Source organism: Myotis myotis, unplaced genomic scaffold, assembly GCF_014108235.1.
Source record: "Myotis myotis isolate mMyoMyo1 unplaced genomic scaffold, mMyoMyo1.p scaffold_m19_p_4, whole genome shotgun sequence".
Classification (NCBI taxonomy): domain Eukaryota; kingdom Metazoa; phylum Chordata; class Mammalia; order Chiroptera; family Vespertilionidae; genus Myotis; species Myotis myotis.
Genome location: NW_023416346.1, coordinates 20,481,385 through 20,502,896, shown reverse-complemented (window position 1 = coordinate 20,502,896; position 21,512 = coordinate 20,481,385). Strand labels below are relative to the sequence as shown.

General features: G+C 38.3%; 1 protein-coding gene across 2 annotated transcripts; it reads right to left on the bottom strand.

The window, feature by feature from the left end:
• Nucleotides 1–2,998: 2,998 nt before the first annotated feature.
• On the bottom strand, nucleotides 2,999–14,043 carry SLITRK4 (SLIT and NTRK like family member 4). Of its 2 annotated transcripts, none has more exons than XM_036306061.1 (2): nucleotides 13,701–14,043; nucleotides 2,999–9,226 (listed from the first exon to the last, which is right to left on the bottom strand). In XM_036306061.1, the coding sequence occupies exon 2, from the start codon at nucleotides 9,174–9,176 to the stop codon at nucleotides 6,663–6,665; it is 2,514 nt and encodes an 837-aa protein (XP_036161954.1). In that variant the 5' UTR covers nucleotides 9,177–9,226; nucleotides 13,701–14,043; the 3' UTR covers nucleotides 2,999–6,662. The 2 variants fall into 2 exon arrangements, with proteins under 2 accessions (XP_036161954.1, XP_036161955.1); XM_036306062.1 differs by lacking the exon at nucleotides 13,701–14,043 and adding an exon at nucleotides 12,867–13,048.
• Between the last annotated feature and the right edge of the window lie 7,469 nt (nucleotides 14,044–21,512).

Sequence of the window (21,512 nt, the reverse complement as noted above, 5' to 3'; positions counted from 1 at the left end):
CATCCTCTCTGATATATATATATATATATATATATATATATATATATATATATATATATATATATTTCATTATACGTACTATGCATGTTTCACCTTTTGTTCTCATTAAACACAATACTACTTATTATTTTTTACAGCTAGAACTATATCAGGAGGCCCTGACAATCTGTCAATCCATGGTGTTAGTCATCCCAGGAAAAGATTCTATGGGGGCTGGAAAGGTAACTAGCTATTTTAATTGACCACTGAATTATTTGAAAACATATGAATTACTGGTGTTGTGTTGATATAGCATACATTTCATATATTTAAAAGAAAGCAGAGAGAATAAGGAAAAATATGATTTGATTTTTTCTCTCTTAATAGTCCTTAGCCTTTATCCTCCCTAATCTTAGCTTAGGTACAGAGCTGTTTAGTCAGTAATCTTCAATATACTTTCTTCTCTTTTTTAACCTCCATGTTCTAATAATTTCTAATCTAATTCCCACCCTGGGGTTCTTTATTTTGGATCTAGATATCCCTCCATGATTCTCTGAATAATATTTGTGAAGGATGGTAGCAGGATTGATTTACATCGTGGTCAGCTACCTGGGAATTACGTACTGCAATACACACTAAGTAAGCTTATAGAATGAGGATAATAATGATGATAAAGTTAACAAATAAGGAAAATCAAAGCCAGATCTCAAGGTAATAGACATTATTGAAATCCAAGTAAGTCCTGGTAGATGGACTGGATCTACTTTTTACTATACATAATAAAATGATCAGGTTTCAATTTAAAGTGAAACAAAAAGAAGAAAAAATATCATTTTGGGCCCCAAATACATACTTTGATTTGAAAAACCTAGGTAGTTGAGGCAGAAATGTTGTATTTGTTTACATCAATTGAATAATTCCTTTTGTGCATAATTCACTGTTTCTGTGCATTCGTGTGTGTGTGTGTGTGTGTGTGTGTGTGTGTGTGTGTGTTTATAGATATGCCTATCCTATCCTGTAAACTAATAAACAATTGTACCAGCTAAAAATCAGATTATTTACATTTCTTTGGATGTTGAGCTTCACTAATTTCATGATAATGAACACACTGAATGGCTACAAGTATGACCTATAAAAAAAAAACTTTTATTAGTGAAAACAGCATTAAAATTACTGATTATCAACTCAGAATTTTACCACAGTGGTTCAATTTACATGAAACAATGATTGATATATACGTTGCAATTCTTATTAGGGAGAGCAGAGCTTATTCTGATTTCCAAAGGCTTCCATGAGCAGTTTCCACTGTACAGCATGGCTTCCTTAGGCTGTTAACTAGCAGGATAAGAAATTATCTAGTATCTGTGAGTTGCCAACTAAGAGAAAGATATTGTTCAGGAGCTTTAGAAGACTATTTCCTTCCTATAACTAGTTTAAAAGTGATATTTTATATTTTTTCATTACATATTCATGTAATTTCTCTGAAGGCCTTGTTCATGAGTTTTTTTAAGTTAAACAAGTATTTCTCACTTTTGATGTATTACTAAAATCATCAAAATTTCTATTTAGCCAATGTGTCTACAAAAGAAAACTAAGGTGGAGGGCTGAGTAATTCTTTCCTGGTTCTGGATTCTGTAGCCAGTGGATCTGGTAATTATGATTTAATAAAAAATTGAAATTGTTTTATTCTCAAAAGCAATTATTTGGTTCAAAGTATTGAAGTAGTTGTCTCAGAGCCCCACTTCATTTTCCCTCTGTGGACATAAGAACAGCAGTCTAAAAATAAGATTTAAAAATTAAAAAGTCATAGTGTTTCATATCAGGCAATTCAGTTTGCTTTCCTTGATTTCCCCTTCTGAAATGCAATCTTATCAACCAGTGGAAACTAAGACAAAATGAAATTTGAAAATAGATTGAGGGCAGTTTTATACAAAATAAGCTATTAAAATTCATTTAACCTCCCATTTGCTTTTAATTTAACAAAGGACAGATCCCCGGCAAATCTGTAATTGAAGGTTAACAATTATCAGATGAACTTGATATATGTCGCCAGTAATTCCCGGTAAATGAAGCCACAAACAGGATATTTTAGTTCAGTCCATCTGACCATAGTGACTAATTGAATGAGCACTGGAAATGAAGCCAAACCTTTATTTGATGCCACTTGTCTACATAACTGATGGCTGGACCCAAAGCCCCAATGTTCAGTACTCAGAAAGAACGAAAATAAGTCATATAAGCATGTGATGTATATCCTGTGATACATAAAACTTTTAGTCCAAAAGTATTTGTATAAACTGCCTATACTGTTTACATTTTCAGCATAGCTAGGTACAGACATAAAGCCACAACAATATTAAATTATATTACCTCTCTCTGTTTTCCTCTCTCTTTATATCTCTTTCTATAAGGAAATGTGCCTATAACCCACTTTATTGGTCAATACAGTCTGTTTATAATCTTTGCTACCCTCAAAGGAACCATAATGCAGTTGGCTCCTGTTTCTCAATCATAATGACCCTGGTAAAATAATGGACTGATGATTTTGGTCATGTTTGAAAAATACAAATCACAATCCACCCGATAAATAGGTAGGTAACCAGTAATCAGTCAAGCTGGTCATGAATTATAGTGATCATAAAGTTTTTCTAAAAGTATTTCAATCAATAATTAAGACAATATTATATTTGCTTGTCTGCAGTTATGTCAGATTCCAACTGATTAATCAGAATGAGCAAGAATCAAAGCATGTTGATCTTGGCACTGTCCTACTCTTCTCCAAAGAGGCTGCCAGTGGAAGGGAACACAGATTGTAAAGATGTTTGAAAAGAAAGCATCTCTTAACATAGATTTAACAATTAAGTTGAATACAAACAGTATTCTAAAGCTCTATGTCTTACCCTCAAATCTAGATGAAAAGATCAGTTCGGTTACTGCTTTATTTCTTCTGAAAAATAATGGAAAGATAAATATATTTAACAAACTGTGGCTTCAGAAATACCATTGTAGCAAACAATTTTATTAATACTTTCATAAAAATGGCATTTAGTAAATTTTCTCTAATACCTTGATGTTATTAAAAGCAAACAAAAGTCATTAAAACAGTTCCTTTCTGTTTGATTACTAATAATCAAATCAGGGTAAAAACAATACAATGTGTTTTCTTTACTTTATTTCAAAATAGTGATTATAAATACATTTTAATATATTTTCTCCCCCAGCTCTTTGGATGTGACAACAATAACAACAACAAGAACAACAAAAAACCTCACTGTGCTCATTTCATACAGTGTCAATGTACAAATCATGCAAAAGATATTATAGATTAATATTACTGCCATACATTTCTAGATGTGTTCTCTTATTTCAGCAATACCTGTTGACATTACTCATGAGGCCATGCCCTGTATAATTTATGCATTCTTATGGCTTAAAGAAATGAAATGTTTTTAAAAGCAACAAAAGAATGTTGGTCTTAAATGATTTTCTAATTAATATATTTATTGAGTTTATTATGCAGAATGGAAAACTAAATATAGAATATAAATTGCCTTATAGACTTCAATCACTATATTTTAATAGCTGCTTTCTCATAAAATTACACAAAGATTTACTTTTAAAGAATTGAATCATCTTTATTGATTTCATAAAAAAATAATTTAAAACTTGATTTATATTACATGAACATAATATATTGTCTCAACCCCTTCACTGAATTATATGCTCTAATTTACTTTGCAACTATTCTAATAGAGTCCAAGCACATGATACAGTGCCAAGAAGCCCACGATGTGTCAGACCACATTAGAAATGAACACTTCTTGGATTTTCTATATTTGAATCAAAACCAAAAATGCTGTATTGACATATATATCACTCCTGCAGGGGTTAAACTAACATCAAGGTTATAGTTGAAGTCAAGAAAATGTAGATACAGAATTTTAACTGCTCTTGTACTTAACTAAAAACTTATGCCTAACAACATTATCATAAAATATACAAGTAGAACTAATGAGAGACAGGTGCAAAATAGTATACACTGTATAATGTAGGCACAATGACTTTAGTTAAGGAGAATATATCAACCTTAACCAAGGATTTGTTACTGTCATTCACTTACAATTAGATCCTCCAAATAACCACATACATTTAAATTACTTTTTAAAAAGTTGAACATTTACATCTTTCAGCAGAAGAGTTTGAGATAGCCAATATGCTACAGGAATCTTTGAGATAGTGGCAGGTACTCCTGCCATTGACAGTTGCAGAAACCTTGAATCATCTTCAAAGCATCACCACACTGAATAAAACACATCATCCGAATGACCTATGATCCCCAGATCATGGATGGAGTTTTTGATTCCTCCCATAAGGGTCTACTTAAGATTTTTCAATCCATCCACACTTTATTGACAGGATAAACCTTTTCATCTTTATCCTGTCAGTATGCATTAGGAGCCCTTTAACCCATGGATGCATGCAAGCATGGTAATGGTATATTAAAAGTCCTTATGAAATTATAGATGAAAACAAGCTGTTGGGCACACATCTTCATGTCCTTTCTTTCAAGGTCAGAAAGTATTTGTATTTTTTAAATATTCATATAAAGTTTTCACAGACATTGTCATGAAAATTAAAACTACACATTAAAGTTTTAAGAGCACCAGCACATACATACGGAGACTATTTTTTGTTTGCTATTTTAAAAAAATCTCCAATTATGGATATGTATGCATACACACACACACACACACACACACACACACACACACACACACACATACACACACACACATGTCCAAGAATGCCAAGTTGTCTGTTTGTTTGTTTATCTTGGAACAAACATAGAAAGCCCTCAAATTAGTAATCAATAAATGGACTGCTGTTACAACTTTAATCATAATATCATTTTAGAAGCTGTACTAAAACATTTGCCACTTGAAATTCATGAAGAATATATATGTTGTTTACCTTCTTGGTCATCTTACTTATGAATACAGTAGTTATAAGAGATGGAGCACAAAAAAAATATACATACACAGGCAGACCAAGAAGGCAGTGTGTTTCAGGATGTCACTGCTAATCGGGAGCTCCTAAAAATCTTCAAATATCTCCCATTATCAAGTATTTCCTTCCTTTGACCAAGTTTGACTCAGCAGTTAACAGCACAAGCAAACACAGTGGCATATCATTTGTAGTTGCAGAGTGTAAACTCATCTGAGATCAATGAAAGCATTTTACAGTGTGGCTTTGGTAGCCAAGAATACCATGATGTTTACTGTTCTATTTGATTATCTGATAGTAGTCAGAATGATGAAAGAACAGGAATACTGATGCATATGAGATATAACTATTAACCTTACTCATTACTTTTTTAAATATTTGCCATTAAAACTATTTGAATTAAGCTCATATAATCCTGAAAAGCAAGACAACTGATGGCGAATAACAACTGCCCCAGACAAGATACTATAAAAAACTAAGGGATCTATTTTAAAATGCACAATTGGTAACAAATCTGAAGAGATAATATGCTAAATTCTCAAGAATAGCACAGAACTGTTTTTTTAAATATTTTTGTTGCTTTTTGTCTTTTTTTCTTTTCTTTTGTTTTTAAATTATACCTGATCACAATGTCCAGAATATTTCTGTACACATAAGCTTCAGTTTCAGTTTGGTATATTTTCTCTGTCTAAATTTATACTTATTGATAAATTCCCTGTGATCAGGAAAACAAGTCAGGCATATTAAATACATATTAAGGAGTACATATTTTTCTATTTAGTATACAAAGTACTTCATAAATATGAATTATGTTACAAAAATAGCTTTGGGTGCGCTCACACGGTAAGCACTTTGCTTATTTTGGACAACCTTTAAGGATTGTGGGTATTTCACATAACTGAGAACAAACTCTAATGTTAGTTTAAGTTGAGCCATGTTTAATTCTGATAAACGTCACGTATTTCTTAAGATCACCACAAACGTTATGTAACTCACGTTGATTTTTTTCTCTCTTAGGTTTTATGTATAGACAGGTAATGCTTAAAGTGTTCAAATTTATTTTATACTTATGCAATGCATGGTATATTTTAAAGAAATATTTGCACAATTTAACATTATAAATCCAGTGGTTTCAAGATGCAGGCCATAAAGGTTATCGATTTACAAATACTATCGAATGTTCTCTCTTTGCATGCTTTTTGTTTTACTTTTCAGATAATCTTTACAGAGAGTTGTTACAATGCCACAAATCAGAAGGAGTATTCCAGTTCCACCAACTTAATCTACGTGCAAGATGAAGGACCCAGTTGAAGTGTGAACACTGGTACCAGTTTTCTTGACTTTGCTTTACAAAGCACAAAGAGAGGAAGGCTTTGCATTGGGGTACAAAACAGATTTGCCTCTTGAGGTTAAATTCAGTGTATTATGTATATAAAGCATCCCTTTGGCAATAGAGTTTGCAGTATCCCCACAGGACTCCACAGTATAGGTTTTATGCAGTAAAATCTATTGGAGATTCTCTTCTACTGGACACATCTTTGCAGCTACAGTTAATGAGACACCCTTGGAAACACCTGCCTCTATGCCTATTGATAATATAGTATTTGGAAGTTAGAAATCAACAAAAGGCACTTTCATCATTAAATAAATGTCCTCTGCATGAAATAAAATTGTGTGACCTAGATCTTGTTCAAAGCTGTCTGCTCCTCAAGGACTTGTAGGTAGTCGGGGGAACTCTGGAGTTTTGCCTTCAGTTCGAAATACTCGCTGCTCTTCCTTTGCTCCACCACAATTTTACTGTGGTTGCCGCCTATCAATGACTTCTTGTTTTTCTTGTCTTGTTTTTCTGGATAACGGATCTCAAAGCCACTGACACCTATGCTGTTGTACTCCTTTTTGTTTTCGAGAAAATTCTGAATAAACACATTGGAATCCCTGCTTGGGAATAATTCATCCAGCTCATCAATTGTGCTCAATCTCTTCCTGCTATCCACATGTAACAAATCTTTCTCCTTGTCGGCAACATTTCTCATGATGACTTTCTGTCCTGGGGGATCTGAAAACATGAAGCCAGTTTCTGACTCTTTCAAGCCACAGGTGTGGTTCTTGCTCATCTGTTCTATGGTTTGCGGAATGAAAGCTTCTGTGCTCAGTCCATCTTTTTTATTGGTTTTGTGGTCATGCTTCCTCAGCTGCAGCTGCATGGAACCACACTCTGCATTCCCCAGGCCCTCATGCTTCACCGTGGGTTTCTTGTTTCGTCTCAGCACAAAAACAAGAAGGCAAAAAGCAACGAACACAGTTAAAATGAGGACCACTAAGATACTTAAGATTAAAATCGACAGAGGCACTGGACCTCCAGGAGGACTTCGAATGGGTCCCAGCGGGGTGGTGAAGGTAATGGCAGGTGCAGGGCTTGTGAATGGTGCAGATGGCTTGTTTAAGAGTTTGGGACATAAGATTTCATTTTTGAGGGACTTCAGTTCAATGTTGGCAAACTGAACAGGTGTTTCACATTTTAGTTCTTTCACAACAATCCCGTCATTCAACTTCTCCAGCCACAGCTTTAATGCCACCAAGTCACAAGTGCAGTCCCATGGGTTGCCCTCCAAGTCAATCTGTGTCAGAGACTGCAGCTGATCAAGAACCCCGCTGACAGGTAGGTACATGAATTTGTTGTTCCTCAGGTTCAGTCTCGCAAGGGGTGCTCCAGAAAAAATGTAAACGGGCAAGCTCTTTAAGAGATTGTTGTTTAAGTATAGTAGCTGCAAATTTGGCAGCGAGTCAAAGGTGCCCGCTAAGATTTCTTTAATCAAATTGTATTCCAAGTACAGATACTGCAGGTTATGAAGGCCTGAAAATATTTCAGGATAGAGTCTTTCAATCTGGTTGCCATTGAGATACAGCCTGCGTAAATTAGTGAGATTATGGAATACATCTCCCTTTATCACTGTAATCTGATTACTGCCTAAATGGAGCAAATCCAGTCCTTCAAACTCAGCGAAGTCTGAGATGTCCACATCTTTGATGCTGTTGCCATTGACATGCAACTTCTTGGCATTTAAAGGTTTCGGTATCAGTTCAGACATGGACTGTATATTTTTCTCTTGGCAGTTGACACTCAGTCCAAAATCCGAAGGATGTGTTTTGCAAAAGCAAGGCGCTGGACAAGGTGTAAGAGGAGGCACCCTTGTTTGGTAAGACACAATCTGACTAAGATTGCGGTTGGAGAGGGCTTTGCCTGCCACGATTCCAGAGATCTTGGAAGGATTTGTAGTTTTCGGTGGTTTGGTCACTAATCTGTGGAAGGATGTTTGAGTAGTGTGGCCATTGGGAGTGGTATAGCCGGTTTCCAGCTGAGATGGAGGCAGGATCCGTACATCAAAATCACTGCCTGTGCCCATGGGGCATAATTCTTGCTTGTTGGTTTCTTTTAAAAGCCTTCCATATAAGTCACTGGGAGTTTCACAGATAGCTTCTCCTATGTAAATGTTATATGGCATATTCTCCAGCCAAGCTTTTAAAGGCAACAAATCACAGCTGCAGTTCCAAGGGTTATCTTCCAGTTGCAATTCGACAACTCGGCCTATGTGTTCCAGAACTCCGATATAGGGGAGCTTCTGAATTCTGTTTCCCCGTATGTCCAGATGGGTCAAAGATGCGAATCGAAAAATATTATCAGGAAGGAATGAAATCAGATTGTCATTAAGAATGAGAACTTTCAGTTTGTGGAGCTTATTGAAGGCTCCTCGTTCAATATACTTGATTAAATTGTAGTCAGCCTGGAGATACTCCAAGTTCTCTATGCCAAGGAAAGTGTCAGCTCGGAGAATCTTTAATTCATTGTTGTTCAAGTGCAACTGCTTTAATGCACTGAGCCCAAGAAAGGCTCCTCCCTCAATGTTCTGCAGTTTATTATTTCCCAGCTGCAGGGATACTGCATGTGAAAAATTCAAGAATGTATTTGGATAGAGGATATTTAAAAAATTGTTTTGGAAATTGAGGTGATAAAAATTTGACCAAGGCGGTTTCAGCTGGTTTGGTCGGTAGACTGAAACCTTCTCACAGTTGACATAGAGCACATTCTCCACTGACACACAGGAGCACACATTGCAAATTTCCACTGATATGTCAGAATCTGCATTTGTCGAAGAAATCAGGGCTGACAAAATCAGAAAGAGCCAAAGAAACATCTTCTTGCAATCAACATGCAATTTTATGCGTCTGAATAAAGAGAAATAACCTAAAAAATAAGAAGAAAACATTTTTTCAATGATTATTACTAGAAAAATTACTTGTATTTATAAATACAGTAACTGAAAATGTGGCATGTGATAGCAAACACGTGACTATAGTTATTAAGTTTGAATTTTTAAGGTACCAAAAGCTCTGAGTATTCTCACTTAGTCGAACACTAACCACCAAAAATGCCATACATTTTATTTCCATACCTGTAGTTTATACAAAATTTGCATGTGCAGAACACATGACAAATAACAGCAAAAGACTGTTGATCATACTTAAACCTTAAAAGTCTGAAATATTTTCTCTACTTGGACCACCAAACTGTGCCCTTGAACAAACACAGACCTTAAGCTTTCTATTTGCAACTCTAATGACTGATCCAACCCAGTCATGTCAGCCATGTAGTTAGCATCACAAAGGCATTTCAGCTTGTAAATGTCTACTCTCTAGGCTTCAGCTGGATAAGAGGCTGAGCAGAGAAAATATTAGATCCCTGAGTTCAACAGAGGATGCCAATGGGATAATTGGGTTACTGTAAAGGGGAAAGTCAAAAGGCCAAGGTGGAAGGAGCCCTGGGAAGAGATCTGCCTGAACTTCAGCCCACTGGGAAGCACATTGCCATAAATCAGTTCATTCCTGTACACTGCTGCCTTAAAAAACCCACAGATGACCCTGGGGTTTTGAAAAGAACCGAGGTTTTAGAAAAGAACCGAGTAGGGAAGGCCAAGTTTTAGATTCTATTCCAATAAATAAACAGTATCTAGTTTCCTATCAGTGATCTTCCAAACAGGGAAAAAATACCTTTTGTCTTTGAGTCCCTGAAAACAGGAGAGAAACATACTTGCTCCTGCACTGTCTAGCTGATGTCCAGACAGCTTTCCCTCCCCCCAAGAACTGGTTGTCCTGCTTACCTGGCCCTCTTCCATTCCTTCATGTGCCATTTTGAACCCAGGTCTGACAGGCACTTGGCTCAAATGCTTATCTCTTTCACTTTGATCACAGATTGCCACTGCTGAGGAAGATGTAACACACTACCATTGTTGAGTGGCTATTGCTGCAGCCCCAAATACATTTATTACAGCAAATGTTTGTCCTAAAATCATCATTTCCCAAACACCACTTTCCAAATATTAGTACGGCATGCCTCTGTCTATAAACAAATCAAGAATCAATTTAGTGGAGTTTAATGCTTAGCAAATTAACCTGTTTTAGCCAATTCCTTAAATACCACATGCATACACAAAAATATGCAAATGCTTCATGGAAAAGATTAAAAGGGACAACAGGAATTCTTGTTTTATTGATGCCGTTTTAGCCACGTAAGTCTTTTCCATCTTGAATGGAAAGCTGGCTGCAATTTCAATATGGTTATCACCAAATATTAATTAAATTACCCAGGAACACACAATGAGGGAATGATACAAAGCCAGAAGTGTCACACAGAAATGCCTTTGTGTCTTTTGCCCACGAGGAATTAGCTAGTGGTAAAATGAACATGTCTCAAGGTAGACAACCCAATAGACACGACTCAGAAAGATTTGCATTTTAAGTAGTTTGGTTCAGCATACAGGCAGCACTGCCTAGATGCTCATTGGCTGATGTATGGAAATGCATTCCCCCATTCACCATGACAGCTTGATTGATAGTGCAGAAAGAAGTCATAATTCTTACGTATAACATCATTCAAACCAACTTGCATTGTAAAAGCAAATTTTCACTTGATCTTTTTGCTTTGCTATAGATGTGGTTTTCAACAGCCAACCAGGTTCGGTTGAGTCATTTCTTGTTATAAGCCCCCCAACCCCCCCCCCAAAAAAACCCCCAAAAGTAACCAAATTAAAAACAAAACAACAACAAAAATAACCTGAATTCAGTACACAAATAATAACAAGGAGCATCAACTGATCTGAAATCGCATTAGGAGCTACCCTCCTGCTCCTAATTTCTACTTTAAGTAAGCAGGGGTGGGGTTGAAAGGTACAAGGACTAGCTAGGAACTTCCCAAATGCAGGTCTGTGAAACGGAGGAAGCCAAAGCAGCTGGAGAAGCTAGCAAGGGAGCTGAGGAGTCCTCAGAGAGAAGGGGAGAGGGAAAGGGCAAGAGACCACGGAGAAGTGGAAAGAGGAGAAGGGAGGGAGCAAGAGGGGAAGGGGGAATTGCATGTAAAGGAAAGAAACGTCACATTCACATGGTACCACTAAAACATGCCCACTTAAAAAAAATAGGGAGGGGGAATGAAGAGGGGAGGCAACAGAAAAAGAAAACACAAAGTATGAGTTGGGTACCAAAGTCATCTCTGGGGCTGCCAAGAGCTGCCCGGTTCTCCCCACCCCCCACCCCCCACCTTAGGCTTCCAAGGCTGGCCAGGACTGCATAAAACTAGCCTTACCACAAATCCAGTATCTACCACAGTGCTGCGCCTGGCGCTCCGCGCGCTCCTGTGGAGGGAGCTGGCCTGTGGGGAACAAACGACCCAGGAGGGTGGGCCGAGGTAGCACCCCTGGAGCTGGCACGGGAAACCTCCGTCCGCCGCCTAAGGCAGAGGGGGTGCTCCGCTGGGGAACGCGGTCACTGCCGCCCACTGTTCGCTACCTCACCTCGAGCCGGCAGCGATGCGCCTGGAGGGGCCATTGGCGATAGCGCTTACCGCAATGTTTTGCCGCATCCCGTTGCCTGGAGCCGGCACCAGCCCCCTCCCGGGTCCCGCCCGAGCTGCGGCCTCTAGGGTCAGGCAGCGGAGGCGAGTACCGCTGGGGATGTCGAGGGGGCTTCAGCCCATCTGCGCACACATTTCTTCTAGCGCTCTCCTCCCATAAGGGGCAACTGCTGGAGTTTCCATGGGCCTCTCTAGACCCGGGCGTGCGTGCGGTGGTTGGAGAAGAGATGACTAGCTCGGGCCACCAGGGCAATAGCCACTGGGGTGTCACTGGCCCACTTGTCATAGGCAGAGTGACCCTGTCCTTCCTTGGCCAAGAGCGGCGGTCCAGGATCCCCCTTGCCCGCCCCCCACCCCCCAACCCGCAGCCAGGCCAGCCACAAAATGCTCTCACCAAGCCAGAAATCAGCTCAACATTTGGGCATCTTGTAAAGTCGCGCTGCCAGCACTTGCCCAGCTTTGCAGGGCTTTTAGAGTTACCCACCGGCTTCTCTCGTATCCCCTTTCTTGCAGGGTGCCAGCTGTCTTCCACCAGCTCCCGGGCCACTGCCCGGAGCCCCAGGTTCACGTTCGCCTAGAGTACCTGCGACAGGGGCACAGAAGACAAAGCCCAGCGCCCCGTCCCTAGACTAGGACACTTTCCCCGCCGCCCCAGCCTCCCTGGGGGCAGCGAAGCTAAGGACATCGGATTCCTTCGGCCTCAGGGACTTGTGACCACTCCGTGGACAGGCAAGAGGGAGCGGCGGCGGAGTAGCCACTACGGCCGCTTTGGCCACTCAGACGGCCCCAAACCAACACGACCCAAACTAAAAATAATAAGCTACCGGCTCCCCTCCGCGCAAGAGCGCGCGCGTGCGCGCGCGCACACACACACACACACACACACACACACACACACACTCACAGGCACTAGCGAGCTAAGCGGGGAAGAGGCAGCGTGTGTTGGTGCAGTTATCTCAGCCCCCGCTGGAAATTCACCCACCTCCGGAGCCTGGTGGCTCTTGTAGGGCCTGGGGCGCCGCGATCCCCGCTACAGTTTCAGCGATGGTCACTACGTGATCCCAGCTCCAGCTCCTAGGCACCCTCTCGTCCGTCAAACCCACGGAGCAGTCGGGGCAGGCAAGCTGGCGGGCAGCAGCGCGAGCGCGCACACACCCGGCCAGACACCGCGCGTGCACCCAGCCTCTCTTACAAGGGCTGCACCTTTACATACACTTGCTTAATCCCCGCCCCCGCCACCCCCACCTCCCTCCCCCCCCAGCACACGCGCGGCCCTCCCTACCGACACTCAAACATCTCGACCCCCGCACATTCCTGAGCTCCTCCGTCCCCCACCTAGACACCCCCACTTGATTTCTACCCACACGCCAGGAAAGAGCACACTTTCCTCCTGGCATCCGCCCCCTCTTTATGCCTAAAACATCCCCTGGGGAGGAGCGACCCCTTTTCTCTCGCAAAGAGACACTGGTTCCCTAATGCGAGGGCGCCAACCTCCATCCCCCCACCACATACACGCACACTCGAGTCCTTTCTCCTCCCCCAGTCCCCTAAGAACAAGGCGCGCGCGCACACACACACACACACACACACACACACACACACACAACGAGCGGGCGTTCCTTTGAGAGAGCAACCGAGAACCCCAGCAAAGCCAAAGAAACATCGAAGAGCCAGGGGGAAGATGGGTCGAGGGAGGTAGACAGGGGCGTCGAGTCTCCGAGAAACTGAATAATTCCAGGATCCAGGGGGGTGAGTCAACAACAATGACATTCAAAGGCAACAATTGCACTTGGGCTTTGTATCACGGGTACGGTACCTTTGGCTAATTGTCACCAGGCAGAACAGAGGGCTCCGGGAGTACTTCTTCAGTAGCGGGCGATCCTGGATGGAGTCTTCTTTGTGGCTAGTTTCCCGGGATCCAGTAGTATTTGTACTCCCCCGTACCTGTCTGCGCGTAAGGGGCTGGGGGCTTTAAGGCAAAAGTGTGAAGCTTTAGCCCAAAGTGAGACTATTTCCTGGATTTAGGAGTCGGTTAATTCTCTGTACCTCAGAACTCTGCGAGCCTTTGGTGTCGAACAGGTTAAGCAGGGTGATTAAGGAGCTGGGGGTGGGGAGAGGGGGATAGAGGTAGAGGAAAGAGAGGTATGGGATTGGGAGAGATGCCGCACTTGCTACCAAAAGAAGAAGAAGAAGAAAAAAATCTGCTTTGGCTACTGAGCATGCCCAGTCCCTAGCTCAAGCCCTATAAGGGAGGCATTGTGTGCGTTCCACTTCTCCGGGCTTTGGTGGTGACCAGGAGGAGACTTTGGTTAGGGAGGGTGGTGGTGAATGAGAGACTTAGGGGAAGGGAAGCAAGGTTTAAAGCTTTGGGGCTGTGCAGAAGGGTTTGTGAAAAGACCCCCGGGATACCTCAGAGAGACAGGAAAGGAGACAAAATGGTCTAAGAAAAGTCACTTCAGTAGCCCCTTCACTGTCATGTCTGCACTAAAGAGGCTCTTGCAATTGCATCTCAAACATCCATCCAGAGTCTGCAAATCGCGCATGTGGATAGTTTAGGGCAGACCCCTTTTTTCTACCCATTTGTTAGTGCTTCCACCAGAAAGTAGGAATATTCCCGGGAAGAGCTAATGTTCCAACCAGTTTCGTGCAGATTGGTAATTGAGTCCTTATGTTTGATAAGAAAGCAAATTTAACTATGTTGGCTATCTTGTCTGTATTTCAAATACCTTGTTTTCCTAACAAGAAATGGCTGAATCTGTCCTTTAGCTCCCTTCCCCCCTAACCTTGCAGTTTTGTAGGGCTTGGCAAAGAAAAACAACTCTTTTTCTTTACTTTGTGTCTGTGGGAATAAACTGGCTTTAGGTAAATAGAGCTAAGTTATAAGTGGGAAGTATTTCCCTAGGACTCCTAGTAGTCCACTCTTTCACACATTTCAGGTAGTACTGCAGGGCCCATTTATTAAGGATCTAATCCACTTATTCAAATTCCAGCAGCTCTATCTACTACAGGGATAGCCAGTACCCAGAAATGCTTTTACTTAGAAATGAAAAACTCTTTTAAGCTAAAACTAGCAAGAGCTTTGAAACCAGAATTTGGCTGTCTGCCTGAACTCCTACAGTTAAACATTTACCATAATTGGTTGATGTTTAAAGGCCTCAAATTGAGGCAAAAAAATCCAATGAGCAAAGGATTTATTACATTATTTGTGAATACTGCCTTACCTTCTATATCATTTGTAGTATCTATTCATGTAGTTATTTTTTTTTAATTTTTGTCATTTCATGAGGCTGCCTTTAGGATATAATGTTGCAAATGTTTTCTGGACACAGTATTAATACAGAGATGCACATGCATTATTTAAATGAATACTTAAATAGATATGTGTATATAGGCATATTTCTTTGTGACCTTGGTGAATATTGCATCTTTTATAAAGAACCTTTTCTTCACCTCCACTCTCATTGCTCTTAAAATTTTCACCTTTCTCTTTTAAAATCAACCTAGAGGCAGAAATTGAGTGGGGAGCAATGGTAAAATTTTCTATGTTTAATGGGAAATCCATTATGAAATAACATTGCTTAAGGAAACATGAAAGAATCTGTCCATAACAACATATGTAATTGTGCAACTCCTCTTGGTAAGGTGAAATATGTTTCCTTCATAGGTAACAGCTGCAGTACATTGAAAAATCCCTTTACTGTTGTACATTTGAACAATACAGATCCTGCTAATTAAGAACTCATATTTGTACTATATTGTACAATGAAATGTGAAAATGGTAATGGATACCAAAACAAGTTGGCATTCATTCTAAATGCAAAGGTTTCAGGAAGCTACAATATATTTTATTAGGATAGGTGAATTGTTTGTCCTTTACTATAAATGTTAACAAGATTCAATAGGATGAGCCAAACATTTTTTACCTGAAACTATAATGCACATTCCAACTATATCATAGCTGAAAAGGCCAGGTTTGGACAGTAAATATCAGATGATTTAAATGTTTATCTTTATCAACTTTAAAAACTTTTGAGAGTTGACTATATTTGACTGCAATAACTGTGGAATGTTCTCCATATGGATCTGGAGACAAAAATCTGAAAAAAGCACACCTAGAACATCAATACATTAAAGTTAATAATAGTGCTAATAACCTGATTAATATTGAATCATTAAAATGAATGCTTTAATTTGCTGCTTAAATGTGATAAAGTGGGTACTCAAAGAAATAATATAGAAGTAACAGCTTCCATGCCTTTTGTTTCTTTTGCATTCAGAGTAATTTTAAAAAAACAACCCTTTAGTCCTGCAGTCTCCTTTCTATCTCTTAGAGCTACACGTGATATCCATAGGACAACAGTAAACTTAGGGAAATTTCTAGCTTAAGAAAAGGAAAGTAAATATATAAATAAATAAAAGTGTTAAGGAAACTTCAGCACTATTTATGGAGATCAAAAGAAAAACAAAATTGGTGTTCTAAAATGCATGAATGCAAATATGGTGAGCCAGATTTGTAATAGCTTCAGTTTTTCTGCATGTTCCACTGCCCTTAACCTTGGCTTTGAAAGGAGTAGACCTGGAACCACAGTACTATGCTGAGGCACTGTCTCTCTCCTTCAGGGCAAATAAAGAACTGCACCAGGAATTTCACCAAGCTTTTGGACAGCCTTAATTCCAAAGGCAGCTCTAGTAAATCAAACACTAACAACAAAAAAATAACTCCAACAAAATGTGGCCCTAGTCAGTGGTCTTTCACTTTCATTGTATTTTTCATTTACTCTACCTTATCCTGCTGCTGCTTAAAATCAAATTAGCCTTAATATTGGAATCCAGGTATCACAGATTATTCAGTGTATCTTAATTCAAAAATTTATTTATACTCTGGAATTTAAAATAATTACAAACTTGGCATATCTCTAAGTGGAATACAAAACAAGCTCTTAGGATGTTAATATATCTTCTTCAAAGATGTTTCTATGAGCAAATGAATTTAGGAGACCCTGATAAAGCTAAGCATTTTTTTTTAATTTAGGAATTCAATTGTATTGAAAATGAATTCTGACTTAGAAGGGAAAAGGGCTAGGTAGAGCATGTACAATTTCTCATACTTATTTGACAGTGTAATCCTTTTTCAGATATACTTTGAGAACCCTTGTACTAATTGCTCATTTTTTTGCAAATTTTATGGAACTTAGAAGCTGAAAAATAGCATTCAGATTATAATCTAATTCATACCGTAGTTGCTACTATCTATTGAGTGCCACTTCTTCTTAGTCATGTTGTCCGAAAACACCATTTTGTTCTATGAACAATACTACAAGGGAGAGATTCTTCTTAAAAAACAAAGTTCAGGGAAGTTAAGTGATTTCCCCAAGATCACACAGTGAGTAAGTGACAGTCAAGATTTGACCCCAGGTTTTTGAGGTTTTCCTGAAACTGTACTATTCCTTGCCCACAGAGGAATCAAAGCATTTTTAATTTTGAAAGCTTAATAGATAAACCCAGCTTAAAGAATAAACCAATAAAGGACATGAACATAAGTTGTGCACTACAGGCACTACAGGGTCTCTTAAGTCAGCTGATTTTACCCTTCCCCAATAGTGGGCTTATTCCATTCACCCTGCTCTTTCAATTTTTATATCTGAGTTGGTTCTAAACCTGTAATGATATCTCAAGTGTCTCCTTTGCTACTGCCAAATGCAGCCATGAAGCCCGGCTTGTGTAGCTCAGTGGTTGAGCGTCGACCTAGGAACCAGGAGGCTGAAGTTTGATTCCTGGTCAAGGCATATGCCTGGAATGCAGGCTCAATCTCTGATCCCAAGGATGGGGCAGACTATCAATGTTTGTCTCTCGTCATTGATGTTTCTATCTCTCCCTCTCCCTTCCTCTATGAAATCAATAAAAATATATTAAAAAATTAAAAAAAATAAAGCAGTCAGATTCATCCCTACAGTTATTCCAGAGTTAATATTATATCTGGTAACCTGGTTTTTTGTTTGTTTGATTGTTTTGTTTTGCAGAACCTAAGAGGTCAGCTGTTAATGTATTAAGGTCTGAGTACTCCAGACATTGGTTGATTTTTCACAGGATATTCCATTCACAAATTCTTTCTGGAGGATTAATAAAAAAGAATATGCTAATTCGAAGGATCTTTGTAATTTTAGCTCTTAGTGAGTACTTGTTTATATGGCTCACTAGTACCACTTTGTATTCGTTAGAATATCATTTTTCTTAGCCACAGATGCAGACATAATAGTATCTGTTCTGTTTACCCACTTCTTTCTGAGTATTTTCTAACTTGAAGAAATCTCATCTTTCTAACATCAGAAATTAAGGCCTAGAAACAAGCACAACTGCCCTCAGACAACAAACAGATAATAAATATTGTGAAGTAAAAAATAGGGAGTTAATAGCCAGACAATCTACTGTGAGAATTATTCCCATGGGCTGTACAAGTTCCATAACACCAACCAGAGCTTTGTCAGAAAGACAGAACGTTGATGAGAATCCTTCCATTTTTACCATGCTCAATTCTATCTGGGAACCAGAATACCGTCACCAGCCAGAAAAACATGTTTTCATTTTGCAAAAATATTGAGGGTCATTTTTCCCAATGCTTTTATGCTTTTATTAGAGTTTTATTTTTCCTTAGAAATTTAAACTTAAACTTTTCCTTCAAAATTCATCTCGGTTAAAGCCCTTTCCTTTTTGTTTTAGAGGTTACTTTTGTAAATTCAAAACGTGGTCAAAATCAGGAGCACAAAGCAAGGCAGAAAAGGCATAATAAAAGAAAAGGCATATATCAAAAATAAACTTTATCCTTTTCTGAAGCTCAAAAGGTAAAGTCAGGGGAAAGCATAACATCTATGTGAGCCAGTGTTATTTGTCTGTGATTGACTATCTTCTTTTTCATTTCAAAATTGAAGCTTGTATTTCCCCAATCTGAATCAAATTGAGTAATGCCTACCCAGATAAGGTCTTCTTGAGAAAATGGTCCTCAGTTATGTGCCTAGGGATCATGTCATTTCTGAGAATTCCTGTTATATCTGTAATGTGCATAGTATTGTTGCTTAGTCACAGAGTTTCAGGGCTTAAAGGGACCTTAATATTCTTATGGTTTAACCATTCCCAATCAAGCTGAACTCTTTATCAGAATAACACTCAATGCTTGAATATACTAAATGATGGGGAGCTCACTGACTGTAGAAGCTCCACTGAATCATCTAGAAAATTAATTACAAAATTTTTGAAATCTTTGCTGTATTGTAAATGTGAAAGGAACATAAAAATAGAACAATGGGAATTTTAAAAAGCATGAAATTTGCAACCAGATGACTTGGGGTGAAATTCTTGCTTCACTATTTAATAATTCTATGATTTAGGTCAGTTAACTTTACTGAGCATTCACTGCCTCAGCTGTAAAATGGGTATGGCAAACTCAGTCTCCCTGAGTTTTATGAGGATTAACTAAGATGTTTACAAAATACCTAGAATAGTGCTTTTCTGTCACAGGGCTATTTTCTCTTCTTCATAGATAGAACAAACTACTTAGACAAAAAACATAGTATATAGACTATATATTTGTTTTCTACTCTAGTCTATCAAAGGATGATGAGTAGAAGAATGTTATGGGATTGTTTCTTTGTTTTGTTTATTTCAAATTATTTCAAAAGCTAGAAACTATTATGTAAAAATAAATTCATTGGTGCTTATACTTCCTGTTATCTTTTAGTTAGTTTTCTATTTTCATCATGTTGTTAAACATTAAATTCAACAACAACCTCTGTAGAACTGAGCATTACAAACATCAGGATTATTTTTTGTCTTGCTTGCCAGAGCATCTTCTGCTCTCCAGCCCCACAATGAGTGGGTAATAACATTATTTAAACAAAGTTCCTCATAATGGCCCTGGAGAGAATATTAAAAATATATATTCTGGAGTGTATCACTGAATATATTTTTGGAAAAACAAATAAAAAGGGAGAAAGAAACAGGAGGGAAGGAACCAAAGTATATATAGCTGTTATTTGTAGCTTTATTTGTAACATGTACAAAAAAGCTCAAGAACTTAGGGGCACTAATTTTATCATTTTTATCTATAGAAAACAGGTATTTTTAGAAACTTAATTACTTGAAAACCTAGCTTTATTCTAGCCATAAGATTATTTTGTCACCAGAATGGCATATGTTGTTTTTAGAGAAAAGAAAGTTGATCTGACAAGATGTGATTAGTTATAACTAAGATCACATTTGTGTGATAAATTATACATAAAGTAACTCAATCTCCACCACCCAATAACTATTCAGATGGATATAGTATATATATGCATGTATCTGAGTTACTGTTAATTTATTTTTCTTAGAATATTCATTGTTGGAAATGTTGAACTCTAACTTATATTATTTGTATTCTATTTGTAATTCCCTATAGTAACAATATTCTATTGTAAAAAATGTTCAAGGTATGAGCACTAACCAATGTATTTTTCACAGACTAAAAGTTCTTAGGCATTTTTCTTCTTACAGCTAAAGCTATTCTTTAAATTTTTATCATCTTTATCTGTGAAAGAATATGCAGAAAACCAAAACTATAGGATCCAAGAGCTCAGAACAATGAGGAAAATAAAAATAAAAATAGGCCATATAATGATGACTTCTCTCATTTCTCTGTGTTTCAAGAGATGTGAGTTTCCTGAACCTTGAAGGGAGAAGAGTCTTATTAATTGCCACTCTGACTTCTTGACAATCTCTCCTATATGGCAAATGGCAAGGCATCTCTATGAGGGGGCAGTGGTCTTGGGAGCCTGATCTCCCATTCTTACCCGTCCATGTATACTTAAAGAAGACTTCTAGTCAAAAGTATAGGAAATGTCATTCTCTAGTCCAAAATATGTTGAATAGTCAGACTTGTGTTTGTCAGTTGACCAGTTATGCCTTGTGAATCCAAAGAGCCATAGCATTGGTAGAATGTTTTTAAGTTAGCACTAACATTTAAACTGGAAGTTACATATGACAAGAACTTATAATCTGTGAATAAATATTTGTAAATTAGTTGTAGAATTTTGTAAAAGAAATTTCTAAAGGGGAGATGTCTTGCTATAAAATAATTTAAATTTAGTAAACATATTATAAACCCTACAAAGATATACTTTCATTTATTATTTCCATAGTAATAAAGGACTGGCAAAAACTGGTGATCAAGTAGATTTCAAATCAAAAGGTAATTATTTTGGGGTCTCTTTTTAAGCATTATATAAGTTATCTCCAATTTATTACAGATTCAGCTTTTATCATTTATTAAGACAAATGGCAAGAATAGATTGTCCTAGAGGAGAAAATGGATAAAGGAGAAACAAATACATTTTAGCATAGCCATGCATATGATTTATAAATTACACATAACTCTCAAGTAGCTTTTTCCCCTCATTCAAATCATTATCCACTTCAAGTAATTACAGTAAGTCCTCACTTAACATCATTGATAGGGTCTTGGAAACTATGGCTTCAAGTGAAATGCCATAGAACAAAACCAATTTTACCATAGGCTAAAATATATGAACAAGAGTTAAGTTCTTAGGTCACAAAAACATCACCAAACTTCTAAATAAAGATCTCAAACACTTCTAAT

Bases quoted from the DNA above. Each gene is read 5' to 3' on its own strand.
- SLITRK4 (XM_036306061.1), bottom strand. From the start codon at position 9,176: ATGTTTCTTTGGCTCTTTCTGATTTTGTCAGCCCTGATTTCTTCGACA.